Source organism: Acomys minous (assembly GCF_964271855.1).
Source record: "Acomys minous genome assembly, chromosome: 16".
NCBI classification, from domain to species: domain Eukaryota; kingdom Metazoa; phylum Chordata; class Mammalia; order Rodentia; family Muridae; genus Acomys; species Acomys minous.
The window spans coordinates 73,922,520-73,940,896 of NC_140498.1; the positions used below are offsets into that span (position 1 = coordinate 73,922,520).

Sequence of the window (18,377 nt, forward strand, 5' to 3'; positions counted from 1 at the left end):
GAGGGGAGACGACAAGGAGGAGGGAGGAATGTAGCGTGGAGCCAGCGAGAGAAGGTTAGGGTAGCTCTCCAGGCTCAGCCCGGCTGTGATGACAGATAAGTATTCAGACCAATCACAGTGCGCTCAGGGGCCCGGGAGGCGGTGCACCAGGCATGGGGAGGAGCCTCAGAGGGCAGGTTGGGACAGCAGCCCTCCAGGTCCTGCCTACTAATGATAATGGACAAATCTTCAGACCAGTCATAGCATGCCGACTGCCCCGAGGCGGGCCAGCCGGCGAAGTGAGCTGAGCGCCTCCGAAGTGGGAGGAGGCACGTGGGGAAAAGCCTCTTGGAGAGATGGGGTGGGTCCTGAGGGAGATGGACGGCACTGTCAACCAATGGAAGACGGAATCTGTGCCCGTTAGCGCCGGATCCCCGCGGGTAGGGCGGGGCAGGAGGCACCGCGGGGATCCCGGGGCGGCCCGAGGGCCCCTGACTCTGTTCACTCAGGCAACATGGATCGGATGGCCAACTCTATGAAGCAGGTACCCAACCCGCTGCCCAAAGTGTTGAGCCGGCGCGGGGTCGGTGCTGGCCTGGAGGCTGCGGAGCGCGAGAGCTTCGAGCGGACTCAGGTGAGGATTGGGAACCCCCGGGGCATCCCTGGGCACCTGGGGCGATGCAGGATGTTGGAGAGACTTAGAAAGCAATGAGGATCTTGCAGGCTCTGGAGGGGATTAGGCATGGTGGTGTGATCAGAATCCTCTTGAGGTACGGAACTAGTCCCACAGAGGTCCGGGACCTTGGCATCTCTGCTGGCCTGGGGATCTGGGTGCACCCCAGGGACCTGCAGATCCGTGCGGCTGAGAGGTCGGACCTGGCGTGCTCCGTCAGCGGTCCCAAGGGAGGCATCAAAAAGGGACTGGTGGAAGGGTGTAAGAGAAGCACTTGGGATTCTCCTGGTTTTTGAAAGTATGGGGACACCGACTTAGGGGTGTGAAGGATGGATCGCGATCACTTCACGTTTGTATTGACTTCTCCCTCACTCCTCTGCATCCTGTTCTTCTGTGCTTCTTACTTGTCTCTCAGCGGCCCCGTCTGTTGGCCTTAGGCTGGGCCGAAGGGGTCTGCGTGATGTGAAGGAATGTAGGAAATGCGAAGTGTGGCCCAACTTGGAAAGTGACGAGGCCAGGGGTGATTGGAGGAATGGGGAGGTGGGCAGTCTGGGGCCGGAATTGAGGCACTTGGACTGTCAGACCCTTCCTTGCGTGTCTGGCGGGATATTAGCTGTCCAGTGACACTCAGAATCCTGATTTGAGGCTTTGTTTTCACCCTCCAAAATATGCCTGACAGCTACTAAGCAGACCGACCGCCTTATTTGTCTGGTCTGACCAGGGCAGATGGCCAAAATTCCATCGTGGTTATCAACAAAAAGCCACTATCGGCTTTTAACTCAAGCTTTTATGCTTGCTGTATTGATTGGACTAAATCGAGCTGTGAGGCGCTGGGGTAGGGGGGTGTAGTCATCAATTCATCTGTATGTAAAATCCACTTCTGAGAGTGCAACCTTTCGGATCCCACTGCCGAGGCTGTAGATTTCCTTGTTCTCCTCTGGTTCTCCGAGCACTACTTTGAAGATCCAGTTGACTTCTTCTGCCAGAGGCAGAAGAGACAGAGAGGGCCCGTGTGTTCTGTAAACGGACTGTGCACAGAAAGCAGAAAGCCTTTTTACAGACCCCATGGGACTTTAATCCACCTCTTGTTTCTGAAACCTCCGGAGCCACTTCTTATTTCTGAGGGAAAGTAGGGTAGTTGTACCCCGAAAGGGGAAGGAGAGACTGCCATTCACTCACCTCTCAATGTCCAACAGAGTTTGTGTGTGTTCTAATTTCTCATATCTTCTGAACTGACCCCCCTTTTTTTACAAAGGGAAATTTGTGTTTAACTTTGGGCATTTCTGCAAAAAGAGTTTTCATACCCCCTCCCACACCTTCTCTCTCTCTCTCTCTCTCTCTCTCTCTCTCTCTCTCTCTCTCCACACACACACACACACACACACACACACACACACACACACAGAGAAAGAAGAAAACAAACTGGAGCTATTTTATAGCATCCTGTCCTTTGACAACCTTTGATAACGTAAAACAAGAGCAATAAGCTAGACCTAAGAGTTTGAGTTTGGGGCCATTGGAAATAGCTGACGGGTAAAGGCTCCTGCGGTCAGTCTGGCCACCAGGGAGGGAACCATCTTGTCCAAGTTGTCCTCTGACCTCCATTCTCACACTGTGCCATGAGAAGCCCCCCATACACATATACCAAAAATTTAATACAGAGTGGTGGAAATTAGGCATTTGAATGTTTTCAGCCACAGCCAACATTTTCCCTAGTTGTCCAGGGGACACCCATCAAGGAGAGTGGTAGATCAGTGTCTCATTTTACCTTCTGTAGAACATTTGTGATTAGCTAGATTTGACATGTGTGTGTGTATGTGTGTGTGTGTGTGTGTGTGTGTGTGTGTGTGTGTGTGTTGAGGTCTATACCACAACAGAGTTTTCTAGTTGTTAAAACTCCCCCCCCTTTTTTTTTTTTTGCTTTATTAGACAGGATTTCTCTGTGTAGCCTTGGCTATCCAAGAACTCTATTTGTAGACCAGGCAGGCCTCGAACTCTCAAAGATCTACCTGTCTCTGCCTCCCAAGTGCTTTTGTTGTTGTTGTTGTTCTGAGGATCTTACTATGTAGCCCTGGCTGTCCTAGAATTTGCAATGTAGACCAGGCTGGCCTTGAACTTTCATCAGTCTCCCTGCCTCTGCCTCCCTTGTGCTGGGATTACAGGCATGAGCCATCACAATCCAACTCAGCTGTTGAAATTCTTTAGAGCTGGCGGGCATGGTGGGACACTCCGGCAATCCCAGGGCAGAGGCAAGAGGATCCTCGCAAGGCTGAAGATAGTGTGGTCTAAATAGCAGATTCCAGGCTAACCGTGGCTGTGCATAAGTGAGACCCTAGCTCAAAACATTTCAATAACCCCCAAACCAAAAACATCGGTATCTTAAAGAGACCAAGAGGAACAGCAAAGGTATTATAATAATAAGTGTAGCTAATTATGATTTTGGAGGCCCTCTAAATACAGGACTTTATTTGCTATCTTTTAATCTTCTCAAGAGCTGATGGAGTGGTTAGAAGCCCCATTTTACTCAGAGGAAATGAAGGCCTACTGAGGTTAAATAGCTCGCCGGGTAACGCAGCTGGAAGTGGTCCTAACCTTGACCCACTGCCTTGTGCTGCTGCCTTTCAGTCCTGGACGGATCTGGAAGACATCTGAGTTGCGTCCACTCTTTTTGGTTTTGAGCCAGGGTCTCTTGTGGTTCAGTCAGTCTCAGACAAGGACGATCTTGAACTCCTGATTCTCCTACCTCCACCTCTGGGTGCTGGGCTTGCAGGAGTGGCCCACCACGCCCGCCAGCTCTAAAGAATTTCATGCCTACTTTATGAGGTGCTGGGCAGAGAACCCAGAGCGTCATGCACGCTGGGCGAGCATTCCACAAACTGAGCCGCATCGCCAGCCCATAGGAGACCTTTTAGTTTTGGGGCCAAGTGTGATTTGATGCATGGAGCCATGTGCCCTCAAGGGAGTGGTCTAACTTTCCTAATCCTCAATTTTCTAACTGTAAAATGAAAGTAATATAGGGCTGGGGACATGGCTCAGTGCACAAGCATGAGGACATGAGTTCATATCCCCAGAACGCAAGAACAAAACAACAAAACAAAACGGGTGCAACTCCTGTTGTAGCTGAATCAGTGAGATTCAAGTTCAGTGAACTGTCTCAAAATAATAATAATAATAATAATAATAATAATAATAATAATAATAATAATGTGGAAAGCAATAGAGGAAAATGCCCCCTCTGGCCTCTACATGCGCGCGCGCGCACACGCGCGCACACACACACACACACACACACACACACACACACACACACACACACACACCAGGAATCCTTTGCAGTCTGTTGTCCATGTGCCATATACTCCAGTAAGTCTGGGGCACCAGGCCATAGTGTGTTATCACATTTATGCTAGCCCACATCTTAGCTTCCTGTGTCACCTCTTGGGGGGGGATGGCTGTGAGTGTCATTTTCCATCGGGGGACCCTTGTAGAAGGTAGGTGCCTGAAGGACAGACATAACCAAAGGAGTCAGAGATGAGAGAGATGGTGGTTTGTATCTGTATTGCCACGTACTCGGGAAGGTGAGGCAGGAGGATTGAATGAAGCCAGGAGTTTATGGCCAATGCGGGCAACGGATTGAGACCCTATCTAAAAAACCCAAAACAAGTAGGGTATTCTCACTGCTGTGATAAGTATCTGGCCAAAGCAACTGAAGGGAGAAAGGTACAGTTCATCGAGACGGGAAGTCAGGACAGCAGGAGCGCGAGGCAGCTGGTGACATTGCTGCCACAGTCAGGAAGCAGAGAGAGACGGATGCTGGTGCTCAGCTCTGTTTTTATGTGGTCCAGAACCCTAGCCTAGGGAATGGTGCTGCCCACATTCAGGCTGGGTCTCGCTCCTCTGCTCAGGCAAATTCTGAGAACACTGGCATAGCCAAGCCCACCGGCATGTCTCCTAGATGATTCTAAGAGTCTCAAGTTCTACTGAGGGACTCCCTCTTCCTAGATGCTTATAAATATCATGGTGACAATTGAGATTAGCCACGGGGTCGGGGTGTGGGGGCTGCACTAGAGAAATTGCACTCCATCTTCTGAGAGAGGGCCAGATCTTGGACTGCTTACAACCTTCTGTGACTATAGCTCCAGGGGTCCTAGTGACCTCTTCTGACACCCTTAGGCACTGTGCTTACATCTCATACACAGAGACGCACAAACATACACATACCTAAGGAATCAAAATCTTGAAAAAAAGATTCACCATTAGAGCTGGTGTCCATAGCAAACACTTCCGATCCCAGCTGCTCAGGTGACTGAGGCCTGGAGTCAAGGGATCCAGGCTAGCCTGGGCTACAGGAAAGACTCAAAAAAAAAAAAAAAAAGCAGCAAGGTAGTCAGTCGGTGATGTGCTTGTCCAACAAACACGAGAAACTGAGTTCAACCTTCTATAAGCCAAGTAAAAGAAATCTAGTGTAATTCTAGTGTTTGAGTGGGAGGCAGAGAGAGACAGATCCCAAGGGCTTACTGGCCGGCCAGCCTAGTCTACTCTATAAGTTCCAGGCCAGTTAGAGACTCTGTCTGGAACAAAAAAAGGTGAGCAGTTCCTGAGGGACCACACCTGAGGTGTCCTCTGGCTTTCTCATGCACATACACAGATGGTGTGCCTGCTCATCGACGCACACATGTGCACATAGACACCAGGAAAGAAATGTATTCAAAATTTAATAAGTCACCTCGGGCTATGTATACTAGGTATGTATGAAACAACTAAATTTTGTGTTTAGATTCAACCCTGGCTCCTAAAATATCTCAGATGTCCACAATATGAAAAACTGTTCAAAACCTAAAAGTGTTCTTGTCCCAAGGGAAAATGCTGGTTTCCTTTTTTTCTGGTGCTAGAGGTGGAACCCTACAACTGAACCATGCCTCCCCCTCACTGGAGGATTCTAGGCACGGGCTCTACCACTGAACCACGCCTCCCCCTCACTGGGGGATTCTAGGCAGGTGCTCTACCACTGAGCCACACCCCCAGCCCCTCACTGGGGGATTCTAGGCAGGTGCTCTACCACTGAGCCACAGCCCTAGACATTCTGAACATTTGGATAAGGGATGCCTCACATCTAGGTAGCCTGAGCTGGTTCTTCTGAGAGAGAAAAGGTCTGACTGTGCTACTGTGCTGTTTTCAAAATGAGAGCTGGAAGCCGTCTTTGAAGAGCCTTCTTGCTGTCAAATGTCTCAGCTTATGAAGCTGTAAGCAGGCCTCCACACCAAAAGATAACGTTTCTTTTTCTCATTTTCTTCTTTCCTCTTCATTAATGAGACAAGGCTTCATGTAGCCTGGGCTCGCCTCACAATCTCAGTCCTCCTGCCTCCACCTCCCAAGTTGTGGGATCACAGGCATATGTGGTGCTGATCTTTTTTTATTTTTCGAGACAGGGTCTCTCTGTATTAATCTTGGCTGTCGTGGACTCACTTTATAGACCAGGCTGGCCTCGAACTCACGGAGATCCGCCTGCCTCTGCCTCCCATGTGCTGGGATTAAAGGCGTGAGTCACCACCGCTCTGCTTAATATGTACGTATATGTCTTGTGTGTGTGTGTGTGTGTGTGTGTGTCTGTGTGTCTGTGTGTCTGTGTGTGTGTGTATGTGTGTGTGTACACTCCAGCAACAGTGCTTGTATGGAGGTCAGAGGACAACTTGGAATCAGTTCTCACCTCCAAGTATATGGGTCGTAAGGATTGACCTCGGATTATCAGGTTTGGCTCTAGCTTTACCAGTTGATTCCTCTTGATCCTTAACATATATATTTCTAGCAAGCTCTAAAATGCTCTATTGGATGTTTCTCTGTCTGGGGAGTAGGGACCAGGGCTTAGAGGCATAGGACTCTTAGAACCCTTGGGATTGCACTTTAGGAAGCCATAGGACCCAAAGCACAGATTCCATGACCCTCTTGGGCCCCCCTAAAGGTTCTTTGCTTGGCCATTCTTTCAAGGCAGGGACCAGGGCTGCCTTGCATACCCCAGTCATTGGTTTGCATAGTCCCTTAGGTGCAGTGTGGAGGAGATGTGGGTGTGGCACGGCTCAGCCCGGTGCAGTGGGCTGGTGGCCAGTCTGTCTGCCGCTGCTTCCAGAAGCTCCGATGGCCTGGAATACTGCCCACCTAGCATAGGGAATTTGTCAGTCCCACCTCCCGACTGGGTGGAGGCTGCTTCCTGTTTTTCCTGACTGGGCAGGCAGGGAGGAACCCCGTCCCTAGTACAGGCAGCTCAGTCTGATACTAGTGAGGGGAGAGACCCTGTGGTTCAGACAGCGGGAGAGAGAGGCATGTGTTTCTTGGATGGACTCACAGCTGCTCCCTCTGCTCATGCGATGGTGAGACAGGCCAGGAAGCCGGGGTGCGCCATGAAAGTCACCAGCTCTGCTTGTGACTCAGTGATGGCTAACATTGACTCCAAAGCCACATTTCCATAGAAGCTCTTTGGGCCACTGACTTAAATAAAGTGCATTGTATAACCCATGGTTGTGACCTTTTTCCCAGTACAGTATGAGAGGCTAAGAGATTTGCCCAAGAGTGCACAGGAAAGCTCTGAACCTGATCCTGTATGTTACTTGTTTTATTTTGTTTGAAACAATATCTCCCTTACTGCCCAGGTTAGCCTCCAACTTTCCATGTAGCTGACAATAACCTTGAACTCCTTGTATCCTACTACCTCTACCTTCTCAACAGCATGCCTGTCTTTACATTTTTCAAAAAAAATTAATTTGCATGCATGCATGTATGCACATGTAGAGGTCAAAGGTCAGTTCTTACCTTCTACCATGTAGGTTCTGGGATCTAGCTCAGGTCATTAGGCATGACAGTGATCACCTTCCACTGAGCCATCTCCCCTCCTCCGCCTCATAAAATCTTTCTCTCTCTCTCTCTCTTTCTATTTATTTATTTGTTTGTTTGTTTATTTATTTATTTATGTGTGTGAAGAAGCTGAAGAAAACTTAGAGGAGTCCGTTCTCTCTTTCCCCCATGTGGGTCCCAGGGATTGAGCTCAGGCTTGGCAGCAAGCACCTTTTTCACCGAGCCACCTTGCCTGCCTCTCCCCACCTTGTTTTTCAAGACAAGGTCTCTGACTAGCTGGTCAGTGAGCCCCCATAAGAATCCATCTGTGGGTAACAATTGAGATGTAATATGAATAAATTAATAATAATAATAAAAAAGAATCCATCTGTGGGGGCTCAGAGGTTAAGAGCACTGTCTGCTCTTCCAGAGGTCCTGAGTTCAATTTCAAGCAGCCACGTAGTGGCTCACAACCATCTATAATGTGATCTGATGCCCTCTTCTGGCCTGCAGGTGTACATGCAGGCAGAGCACTGTATACATAATAAATAAATAAATAAATCTTTAAAATAAATAAATAAATAGAAAGAATCCATCTGTGGGCTGGAGAGATGGCTCAGAGGTTAAGAGCACTGTCTGCTCTTCCAGAAGTCCTGAGTTCAATTCCCAGCAACCACATGGTGCCTCACAACATCCATAATGAGATCTGATGCCCTCTTCTGTCATGTAGGCACATACCTAGGCAGAGCACTGTGTACATAATAAATAAATAAATCTTTAAAAAAGAAAAAAAAAAAAAAGAATCTATCTGCCTGGCTCTACCCCTCTCTATCGCAGGAATTACAAGCATATGCCGTCACTCTTGGTTGAATTTAAGTATTCATGCTTGCAGAGCTAAGTGCTTTACTCACTGAACCTATCTTTCCAGCCCTGTCCTTGACTTCTGCATTAGCCCAGGCTAACATACAGTGTGACCCAGGTGACCTTGACTTTCAGGCGCTGGAATCGCAGGTGTGTACTGCCATACACAGCTGTATTTCTGTTATATCTCAGCGTGCAAAAGATTAAAACAACAATAACAACAACAACTGAAAAGAGAATTCCGCCCAGGGAGAAGGGAGCTGTGTGTAGGGATGCCCTTTGTCCACACCTGTTTCAAGTTCTGTCTCAGGCCCAGCCTCCCCAAAAGCGTTCTCCAAAGCATCCGGGAACAGGGAGCCAATGACCCACGAGTCACGTACCTGCCTGCGGCTTCCCGGTACTGCCATAGCTGGGAGCCAGGAAGCAGAGAGACCGTCATTAACCCGCACTTTGCGTGTGGTCTTTGGCTTCTATTCATTCTTCTGTCTACCTTCCACAGATGCCGAGGGGGTCCCTAAGTTTCTCCTTTATCTTTTTAGTGTGGTGGCCCAGCACTTAGCAGAGAGCTTTAGCCACTTAAGCACCGGTGTTGGTCAAACGCACAAGGCTCAAGCGGTGGCATTTTCGAAAGGAGGAGACGAGACCACAGAAGTGTCTAAGGAAAATGCAAGGCCTGGGCGGTGGATTCCTTCAGCCCGGATGAATGGCTCACGCTCCCAAGAGGAGCCCTGGCTGGAGAGGCCAGAGCTGTGGATGAGCATCTGGGAGATGTCACCTGGGAACGCGCACAGGGGTGCTTTGAGTTTCTGGCTTCTATTCATTTGTGTCTTCTGTCTACCTTCTTTTTTTTTTTTTTTAAAGATTTATTATTTATTATTACGTATACAGAGCTCTGCCTGCATGTACATCTGCAGGCCAGAGGAGGGTATCAGATCACATTAGAGATGGCTGTGAGCCACCATGTGGCTGCTGGGGATTGAACTCAGGACCTCTGGGAGAGCAGACAGTGCTCTTAACCTCTGAGCCATCTCTCCAGCCCAGTAATAGGTGGCTTATGTTGTTGAGTTTGTGGCTGTTGGTTAGTGATGGAAACTGAACAAGGTTGGGACAACAAAATGACGCTGGGCCCCACGTGGTAGGAGAGAACCCCACTCCCAAATGTTATCCTCTGACTAGCATGTGTGCCCCACCCAAATACACAAACAAATGGTATTATAAGGTGAGGTGGGGGTGGGGAACAAAGCTAGGGCGTAAGCCATGTTCCCAGGCAAGACTCACAGTGACTCTCAAGTTCGACTTCACAGACAGACAAACCACCTTGAGGGACTCCAGGGGACCCCAGGGGACCCCAGGGGACCCCAGGGGACCAACGCTATTTCATGTGAGCTTATCCTGGCCACAGATCAGACCCTGGAATTCCTCACTTGGCACCCGTTCCCAGAAGTTTATCCTGAAAGGACAATTCAGTGGTCCATTCGGAACATTTTTCCCCTGCTGGGCCACCACATTCTTTGACACAATTCCAGGTCAGAGGATCACAGGTCTAATTTACTTAGCATTTAAAGGGGGGGAAAATCTCTTAATGAAGTTGTGCTATTTTTTTTTTTTAAAGTGGGTGGGAAACCCCAGTGTCGTGATAAAAGTAGGATGGAGTGTCTGCGAAGAAGAAAGCAGGCTCGGAGACAGGAAGCGGATCCAAGACTGAGAGCCCCCAGGCATGTCCTGTTGTGCCCTGACACTTACCCAGGCTTGTGGTGGAGGTCTGGAATGTTCGGGTGTTTGTAGGCTTAACTACAGAGGAAGCATGCACTTGGACAGCGCCGCCTGAGCCGGAGAGCTGGCTCAGTGTGTCCAGACCTGACTGCCTGAGTTTGATCTTGGAACCAATGTTGAGGAAAGAGAACGTCAACACTCGGACGTTGTCCTCTGGCATACACACATATATACATGTATGTATGTATATGCATGTATGTGTACACATATATACATACACACATATGTATGTATACATATATATACACACACACATATACACACTGACACACAGACACACACATATACCACACACATCCCTCACACATCATACACACCACACAAACAGCCACACATACACTATACACAACCATACACACTGCAACAAGACCATGCACAAACACTACACACGCACCACACACATACCATACATAACCATACACACTACCACACATACACACATGACACACACGTTCACACCACACACACACATCATATACACCACATGTACTACCACACCACACCACAACCACACACACCACATGCACATATCACACACACACACACACACACACACACACACACACACACACACGCTTGTGTGTCCCCTTAGAGAAATGCATGCAGAACTCCTCCTGACCAGGCCTCTTCAGAAGTGCAAGGTTGTGAAAGACCTTGAGAGGCCGAAGAGCTGTCAGGTGGGAGGATGCTCATATAAGGTACAATTATCTTGGGTTGCATTTTGGAGCAGAAAGAGCACGGGGCTGGACAGATGGTGAGATGGGAAGCAGTGAGGAGTACGCCTCACAGCTTGAAAGCCAGGTGAGGGTCGCGCGTGGTCTGGCCGACTGATGTGCACGTACAGAAGAGGATGGTTAATGTGGAAGGGGAGCTGGGTAAACCCCATGCTATTTCGGCGACTCCTTTGAAGAGCTAAGGGGATCTCAAACCAAGGTGCTCAGCAGAATAAACCAGATGGCGTGATCCTACCAAGTCCTCAGTGAGGGCTGAGTGGACTTGTGGCCCCTTCCCACCATGGACTCTTTCCCCCTGCAACAGCAGAGCCCCACGTGGTCAGAGGCACCAGACAGGGCGCAGCTCCGATCTCCTCTCCACCCGCCTCCTGTCTTTAGCAGGTGCCTCACACGAGCTCAGGATGTCTCGGAACCCCCGACCCTCCCGCCTCCACCTTCCAAATGCTGAGGTTTCAACCGTGCGCCGCCACCACACCCACATCACGTGACCACGAGGAGTGCCACTCTGGGCCCTGCTTTGTTCCCGATTTCTTTCTTCTTTTTCTTCTTGGGTCAGGGTCTCACTATAGCGTCTAGGTTGGCCTCAAACTCACACAGAGACTCTCTTGCCTCAGGTACCTGGGCACTGGGATTACAAACAAGCGTTACCATGTCTAGTTTACAGCTCTGTGTCGCTCCTGCCCCTCGTGGCGATGTAGAATGTTGCGTGGACACATGGGCTTGTTGAGTGGACCGAAGAGGGGTAGCCACAGCTGTAGCCCATGCAGAGTGTTGTCCTCTGTCTCCTAGTGCTGACGCCTTCCCCTCGTGTGTCCCCAGATTCCCTTGGCCTCCCCTAGGGCGCCCAGGGAGCCTTTGTCTGCTTTGTGACATAGAGCTTTAGGCCACGGGGTCGCGCGCGCACAGGTCACGGGATCGCGCGCGCGCGCACAGGACTGCTGAAGAGATGCATTCTGTTAAGGGATAATTAGCATTACTAAGGGGTGGTAAAGATGTGTTTTTGTTAAGGAGTGACTGAGAGGACGAGAGGGTGGGTCTGATGAACGCATGGGGGGGCAGCCGAATGGCGGACTGGGCGGGTGAGTTAACTCAGAAGTGGGGTGATAGAATAAATGATTAGTGGCCGGATGATGGATGAATAAAGGAATGGTTAAGTGAAGAAGTTGTTGAGTGAACCGAGGAGTTAATGGGCGAATAAGTGAGAGTAAGTACACGAGTGCTTGACCAAGTCAGTTGATGGTTGTGCAAATGGGTAAAAGCAAGCGCGGATGAGTCAGTGAGCGGTGCTTGAGGGACTGAGTGATAGAGTGAGTTAGTGAGCAGCGCTTGAGTGGCTAAATGAGGACCCTGAGCGAATGAATGAAAATCAATGTTTAGCATACAGACGGTGAGTGACGGAAGGGACCGAGTAAATGAGCAAGTGGACAAGCGAAGGGCTGCCCGACGACTCATGAGTGGCTAGTGTGTAAGTGAGCGAGGGATTGAGCGAATGAATGAATGGGCGATTGGATGGATGAGTGACTGATGAATGACTCGTGTGTAAATGAGTGAGAAAATGAACCAGTGAGTACGTGGCCGAGGGACTGTGTGAATGAGTAGTGAACAGATGCACGCTTGGCTGAATGCATGCATGAATGAATGAATGAATGAATGAAGGAGTAAGTACACTTACTTCCTGTTTGCTAGAGGGCTGTCCTCTACTTGGCTTCTCACCCAGGTAGCCCCGCCCCCAGCAAACGGTTCTCCGGCATGACTATGAAAAGTCTCGGAGCGCTTTGTTATTTTTTCTCTTGGACAGCTAGCTAGAAGAAGCCGGTCGCGCCTGTTTGTGTACCGCCGCCCCGCTCCAACATCTCTGGCTTCCGAGCTGCCTGCCAGGGCTCCGGAGTCCTCCTGGCCTCTCTCCTGTCGCTGAGAACTTCTTGCCACAGGAAATCGGGCTGATTTTGAGGGCCAAATAGTCTCTAAATATAGCCTGCCTGCGCAGATATTTAAAGAGCGGTGCCGACGGTGTTCTGTCTGCACGGGGGGGGGGGGCGGAGGGGGGGCGGGGGGGAGAAGGGCCAGGCAGCTTTACGATCCCTTGTGAAGGAGAGCGGAGTCATACCAGGTTTTCTTGGGAGCTGAGCCAGGACCAGGTGTCAAGGTTTTAATTACAGATGTTCCAGGTGCTTCTCAAAGACCTGTCACCAGCCCGGGGCTTGAAGTTTAGATTTCTGTTTCCAGGCAGTCATCTCTCAGTTTAAAAAAACAAAAAAACAAAAAAACAAAACCTCAGGAGCTGGGCATGGGTGTGGCTGCGTGCAGCCATCTCCGAATGCAAAGCCTGATGCGGGAGGATCAAGAGTTCAAGGCTAGTCCGAGCTATGGAGGCTACTCCATCTCCAACAAAAGAAAAGCCCTAAGACAGCAACCCCCCACTCCTGTCCTGTGACACACGATGGATGACACAGGCATCCTTTCTGTCATACTCAGAGGAGCCGTGCTTTGGGAGGTGTCACCGACAACCTCAGGACCCCCAGGCACCGCATGGGGGAGCCTGCCTTGAACAAGCCCTGTCTCCCTTTCTCCCTTCCCTCTGACTCCCCCGCCCCCACTCTGGTTGACAAGGAGCAGGTGATGAGAGAGATGGGGCCCTGAAATCTTTCTAGGCAAAAAGCAAACTGCCAAGTGCAGAAAGTAAGAAACAAACAGCTCATGCCTCTGAAGGGGGGTGGGAGGGACTGGCCATGAAATCCCGCTCGTGCGTGGGTTCCTGGGCCTCCCTCTCTGCAGACAGCCGCTGCCTGCCCCTTCTCCGGGCTCCATCTTGGGCAGTTGGGTGGGCAGAGTGACCATAAGAAAATCTTACCCTTTTGGGTTAATGTAGTTTTTCTATCTCAAGTGTTCTAGACTAAAAATAGAACTATTGGGGGGCGGGGTTAAACTTCTTTGAGGGGCTGGATTTATGTTTCTTTCCGGGAAAAATAAAGATAAAAACAAGTACCTTTTTCTGTACTAACGGCTAACAGTGAACATTTCTAGTCTCTGTGTGTTTGTAGTTTATGTTTTACCATCTCTCTCTCTCTGTGATAATCAAGAGACTGGCATATGTTGCTTTTCTCACTGATGTGAGAAAATGCCTGGCAAAAGCAACTTAAGAAAGGAGGGGCAGAAAAGAAAAGAAAGAAGAAAAAAGAAAGGAGGGGCCAGGCGTGGTGGCACACGCCTTTAATCCTAACACTCGGGAGGCAGAGGCAGGTGGATCTTTGTGAATTCAAGGCCAGCCTGGTCTACAGAGTGAGTTCTAGCACAGCCAGAGATACAGAGTAGAGATCCTGTTTCAAAGAAAAAGAAGAGGAAGAGGAAGAAAAAGGAGGAGAAGAGGAAGATGAAAAAAAGAGAGAAGCCAGCTGTGGTCGTGCACACCTTTAACCCCAGCACTCGGAAGGCAGAGGCAGGCTGATGTCTGTGAGTTTGAGGACAGCCTGGTCTACAGGGCAAATTTAGGACAGCCAAGACTAGACAGAGAAACCCTGTCTTGGGGGGGGGGGGGAAGAAGAAAGAAAAGAAAAAAGAAAATGAGAGAAAGGAAGGAAGGAAGGAAGGGTTTTGGCTCACTGTTCTAAGGTACAGCCCACCCCATGCCCCACACACACACCGTGGGGAAGACATGGCAGCAGGAGGGTGAGGAACACTGCACAGTTAGGAAGCAGAGAGAGACCAATGCTGCACTCAGGTCACTTCTTTTTATGCAGTCCAAACAGACCCCTAGCCTAGGGAATGGTGCCGCCCACAGTTAGGTGGGGTCTTGTCACTTCATTTAACCCAGTCTAAAGACATCCTCATAGATGTGCCAAGAGGTTTGGCTCTTAGATGATTCTAGAGCCTGTCAAATTGACAGTCAATATAAACCACCACAGCATATTCCCAACCCCCCCCCCAGTGCCCCCTCCCCCCCCCCCCCACAAGACAGGGTTTCTGTGTAGCTTTGGCTGTCCTGTACTTGCTTTGTAGACCAGGCTGGCCTCGAACTCACAGCTATCTGCCTGCCTCTGCCTCCTGAACACTGGGATTAAAGGCGTGCAGTACAATACCCAGCTGATTGTTGATATATTAAGAACCTATTCAAGGAATAAACAAACAAACAAAAAACCCAAACGTAACAAAAGGAATAAAAAACAACATCAAAAACCCTATCTATGCTGGGGCAGCCAGATGGCGCAATCGAGGACCTGCCTAGAATCCCCCAGTGGGGGACTGTGGGCGTGGCCCAGCAGTACAGCACTTGCCCAGCACATGGGATGCCCTTGGTTTCATCTCCAGCATTGCAAACCAAAATGGCAGTTTTTCTCAGTCCCTTGGTGAGGCAGCAGCAATTGTCTTTCTATAGAGCTGGAGGCTTCATGTCCCTAGGGAGGGATTTCTAGGATTCTCTGTGCCAAGGATCCTGTAGTACGGGGAACCTTCTCGCTGGTTTTGCTGTTGTCTTTCCTCTGTGGCTGTGTTCTTGGTGGCAGTCTCCACATCAGTCAACCAACAGATACCGTTTTGGTTTTTTTTTTCAAGGCTTGCTGTGCCAGGTATGAAATAAGATGCTCCTCTCATGGAGGGAGGCTCTGGCTGGTCCCTTGAGGGCGGGGACCTGTCATCTTGTCATCTTCTCTGCTTGTTCTACTGAGGTCCGCTGGGGTTGGAATGAGTGCATTTTTTGGAATGTCAACAAGCTCACCATTCAGCCAGGCGCCAGGAGTCGGGGATGAATCAGGCTTGATTGCAGAGTTCAAGTTGCTTCCAGAACTGAAGGGGGGGGGCATGGGGGGCGGGGCGCTTGCCTAGGCTCAGCCTTCTGTAACCACAGCAGTGAGGGAATGCCTAAAAATGGAGGCAAGAGCCTGGGAAGGCGGAACTAATCCCTTCTAGCTACTTGTGAGAGTGGTGCCCTTCAGCGGCAGGAGAAGCCGCAGGGAGCCAGCAGCACGGGCAGGTGGGGTTGGAGGACCCTGCTGAAGCCAAGCGGAAGTGGAAGCTGGGGAAACAGAGACCATGCCACGGCAGACGTCCCAGACTGGCGTCCCCAAGGCTGGTCTCCTTTGTGGGTTTGTTTTCTTTGGCCCACACAGTGCTTTTTTTTTTTTTTTAATTTTGTTTTGTTTTGCTTTAAACTAGAACTTACATGTCTTAATATGGAGAACTCATCTATGGCTGCCACCCTAGTCCTTGCCCTCCCGTTTGACCCTGAGTTTTTGTACATTGAATAACAGAGTCCAAACCTCCTTGTGTCCAGTGAAACCCTAGAAGGCGTGGGAAAAGGCCTGAGACTTAATGGTCGAGATCAATGTAAGTGGTGGGAACTGGGTGTGTAAAGGTCAAAAATACAGATGTACTTTAAAAAAAATAAAATAAAGGTATGGCCTGCAGAGATGGCTCAGGGGTTAAGCGCACTGACTGCTCTTCTAGAGGTCCTTGAGTTCAGTTCCCAGCAACCACGTGGTGGCTCACAACCATCTATAATGTGATCTGGTGCCCTCTTCTGGGCTGCAGGTGTACATGCAGACCCAGCACTGTATACATAATAATAAATAAATAAATCTTAAAAAAAAAATACAGAGGAAGGTGCAGCGGCAGCCATCTTAGAAGTGTTCTAGAAAGGGCAGAGTGTGATGTGGTGCTTATCTAGAACTTCAGAGCCTGACAACCTGTGTTCCAGCCACACCCCATAGAGTGGAAGGAGAGAACCAAGTCCTGCAGGTTGTACACACACAGGTGCTCACACACACACACACACACACACACACACACACACACAGAGGCACACACACACATAAGCATGCACGAACACATGCACGCACTCATGCACACAGTTTTTTCAGGCTGAGACAGAAGGATCAGGAATTGCGAAACCAGCCTGCTTGAGCAGCATAAACAAAAGTAAGGTCAAATTTAGGGCTAGAATAGGTTACATTAAACAAGACCTTGTCTCAAAAAGTAGTGGGTGGGGTTGGCTAGAGAGATGGCTCAGCCTGTAAGAGCACTGGTTGCCCTTGTAAAGGTTCAGTTCCCGGCACCCACATGGTGACTGACCACCACCATCTATAATTTCAGTTCCAGGGGATCCAATGCCCTCTTCTCAGCCTTGGGGGCACCAGGCACTCACATAATGCGTGTATCTGCATGTAGGCACAACACTCATACACATGAAAGAACTGTTTTAAAAAATTAAAAATTATATTTTGAAAAAGTTGGGGGCAGGAATGTGGATAAAAGCCAGATGTGGGGTAGATATGCACCACCGTGCCTGGTGTAGACAGACAGATAGTTAGATAGAATTTATGTGATGACAAATTATAAGCCAGCTGGGTGGTGGTTCCAGCATCTTCAAGAGGCAGAGGCAGTGGGATATCTGTGAGTTCGAGGCCAGTCTGGTCGACAGAGCAAGTTTCAGGACAGCCAGGGCTACACAGAGAAACTGTCTCAAAAAAAGAAGGAAAAAAAAACCCTAAAAACAAGAATAAAAACACCCCTCCCCCAAAGAAAATTATAAACCCCTTGTTTAAGATGCAGACTGGCCTTCATCTCACTTTTTATTTGTTTGTTTGTTTTGCTGTTTCTAGAGGGAGGTAGAGTGGAGAGGGGAGGGGCGGAGGCGGGATGGGGCAGGGTGACAGATGTATAAGTGTGTCCTGACACTTGGTGGCAGTAGAGAGTCCTTCACAATCCCCCACCCACTCCTTCTCTACCTCACCGGATCAGTGAAAAAAAAAATGTTTTTTTCCTCAATTTTAAAATTTATTAGCCGGGCATGATGTCACACACTTTTAATCTCAGTACTTGGGAGGCAGAGGCAGGTGGATATCTGTGAGTTTGAGGCCAGCCTGGTCTACAAAGTGAGCCCAGGACAGCCAAGGCTACACAGAGAAACCCTCTCTCAATCAATCAATCATCAATCAATCAATCAGTCAATAAATAGTTCCAAGTCCAGCTAGAGTTACATAGTGAGACTCTGTCTCAAAACAAAACAAGAATGAAGCGAACAAACAAAGCAAAACAGGCTTGGTGGCGCACACTCATAATCCCCATGGTGAAGAGGCAGAGACAGGTGGGTCCTTTGGACTCCCTGGTCGGCCAGCTTAAGAGACTTATAAGAGACCCTGTTTGTTTCAAAAAGCAAAATGGGTGTCGCCTAAGGAATGACAGCTGAGGCACGTGCATATGCGAACATACTTATGGTCACTTGCTCGCACAGGCACAGGCACGAGTGCACGTGTGCACGAGTGCACGAGTGCACTCACACACATGAACTCGTAGCCGATACATGCACATCCAACCCCCAGCGCTCGGGTGTAACCTGCCCCAGCTGAACGCCAACAGGTGGGCGTTTATTTTGCAGCTGTGGCCTTGCAGCTGTTGAAACCGAGCAGCACTTGTTTCTAATCAACCTCGAGACTCCATGTGGGCAGAGGGTAGGACACAGCAGGTGCCGAAAACAAGGGGATTAACTGCAAGTCTGGAACTTTCTCTCCATCCAGAGGAACCAAATGTGAGCTGTCTGC

The 18,377-nt window shown here is 49.5% G+C and overlaps 1 protein-coding gene across 1 annotated transcript in view; it reads left to right on the forward strand.

Moving 5' to 3' along the window:
• Positions 1-416: 416 nt before the first annotated feature.
• Positions 417-18,377, forward strand: part of HIP1 (huntingtin interacting protein 1) — a 125,809-nt gene continuing 107,848 nt past the window's right edge. The window contains exon 1 of the mRNA XM_084764577.1: positions 417-613. Within this exon, the coding sequence (XP_084620703.1) occupies positions 494-613 (120 nt within the window). The 5' untranslated portion in view covers positions 417-493. The remainder of the gene's footprint in view (positions 614-18,377) is intronic.